The sequence below is a fragment of the Solanum stenotomum genome, unplaced genomic scaffold, assembly GCF_019186545.1.
Source record: "Solanum stenotomum isolate F172 unplaced genomic scaffold, ASM1918654v1 scaffold24661, whole genome shotgun sequence".
Lineage (NCBI taxonomy): Eukaryota > Viridiplantae > Streptophyta > Magnoliopsida > Solanales > Solanaceae > Solanum > Solanum stenotomum.
Window position 1 is genome coordinate 1 of NW_026028146.1, and position 2,014 is coordinate 2,014.

A 2,014-nucleotide genomic window follows, 5' to 3' on the forward strand; every position below is an offset into this window, starting at 1 on the left:
TTTCCTTTGATTCAGTTACTATATTAGCCAGGGGCGAATTTATGTACTAATTTTGGGTCATCCGAACCCGTGGTCATCCGACTAAACTCGATATATTACTTCTATAATTATTAAAGAATATATTAAATTAAAACTTGTTGAACCCGTTCTCAAAATGGTTGGATGATTCACTGGTACCACTGCAAGATTTCAACTCACAGGTCGCAGGTTCGATCCCAGGCAGCCCCAATTCGCTGCAATTTATTTTTATTAACTAAAAACACATTTTTCATTTAAAAAAAAAAAGAAGCTAAATTCTGAAAGTTCTAAAAGTCAAAGACTTCAAAAGTTTCCTTTCCACACACTTTCCAAGTTCCAACAATATTTTTCTTCTCTCTTCAAATTTGTTTTCTATTTTCCACACAAAGAAGAAGCTTCAAGTCTCCAACTTCAAGTTAAGAATTTAGAGAAATCATCATTGTCAAAGTTTAAGGTAATTTTAGTTTATGATTTCTCTTTTTAATATACAAACTAACAAGACAAAAAAAAAAAAAAATATATGTATATATCACTTTAATTTTAGGGTTTTCATATAAAAAAATCTTGTCATTACTTATAATAGGAAATCATCAATAGCTAAAGAATTGATTATCTCAAACTTACATATTTTGCGGATGTAACTTGTAAGAAATGTGTTTCATCTTATATTATCAATTTTGAAGGGTGTGATTTCTTTTTTTTAATGTGAAAGGGGTGTGATTCCCTTATTTTTTTTAATGTGAAAGGGGTGTGATTCCCTTATTTTTTTAAATGTGAAAGGGGTGTGATTCCTCTTCTTTCTATGAATATGTGATTTCGAATGCAAAAGAGGCATAAGTCCTCTTTTTATTATGAATGTGTGATTTTCTTATTGTTAAATGTGAAAGGGGTGTAATTCCTCTATTTTAGTTACACTTGCAAGGATTGTGATTCCTCTATTTTATTTGAACTTGCAAGGGTGCGATTCCCTTATTTTTTATTGTGAAAGATATGTGATTCTCTTATTTTATTTTAAATTTGCTAGTTAAATTTGTGACTAAGTTGAATAGTTATTTGAATTTATAGGAACATTTATCCTTGAATATCTAAATGGATAAATTTTTGATTAAGAAACCACGTTCTAGTAGCGGTCTATCTGTTAGTTCACATGTAGCTCCAGAAGCTCAAAGAGAGACAATTACATCTTCTTCTTCAAATGTTGATTGTATTCTTGGGGTTGGATCTCTCAAACGGGATCCCGGAGAAAGAAAACCCATCTTTGAATATGATTCTAATATTAGAGATGTTGTGAGGAGACATTATATTTTGATGGGGCCTTATCAACCAAAACTTCGTGTATATCCTAAAACAACATTTGGGACTAGTAATCGGCAATTTAATCCTGAGTGGTTTAATGCTCCAAATTCTGCTTGGTTGGAATATAGCATAGATGATGATGCTATATTTTATTTGTGTTGTTATCTCTTCAAGAATGAATTTAAAAGTCGTGGTAATGCGGGAAAATCATTTACACAAGATGGTTTTAAGAATTGGAACCATGGTCCGGAAAGGATTCGATTGCATGTTGGTGAGGTGAATAGTATTCATAACAAATGTTTGAATAGGATGCTTGATTTTGCGAATCAACGTCAATCAATTCAATCTTCTCTTCACAAGCAAAGTGAAAAAACAAAAAGTGATTATCAAATTCGTTTAAATGCCTCAATCAATGTGGTAAGGTTTCTCTTAAGAAATGGATTGCCATTTCGTGGTCATGATGAGAGTGAAGATTCCGATTACAAAGGTCTTTTTCTTGAACTTTTGAAATTTCATGGGGTTAATCGTCCGGATGTGGAAAAGGTGATATTACAACATGCTCCAAAAAATGATATGATGATTTGTTCAACAATTCCAAAAGAAATTGTGGATAGCTATCATCAAAGACTTGGATGGTGATTATTTTGGAATACTAGTTGATGAATCAAAGGGCATTTCACATAAAGAGCAAATGGCACTA

General features: G+C 31.8%; 1 protein-coding gene across 1 annotated transcript; it reads left to right on the top strand.

Moving 5' to 3' along the window:
• Positions 1-1,107: 1,107 nt before the first annotated feature.
• LOC125851341 (uncharacterized) lies at positions 1,108-1,857 on the top strand (the record flags this gene model as incomplete). Its single annotated transcript, XM_049531122.1, has 1 exon — positions 1,108-1,857. A coding segment is annotated over exon 1 (750 nt), but the record flags the coding sequence as incomplete, so codon positions are not given.
• Between the last annotated feature and the right edge of the window lie 157 nt (positions 1,858-2,014).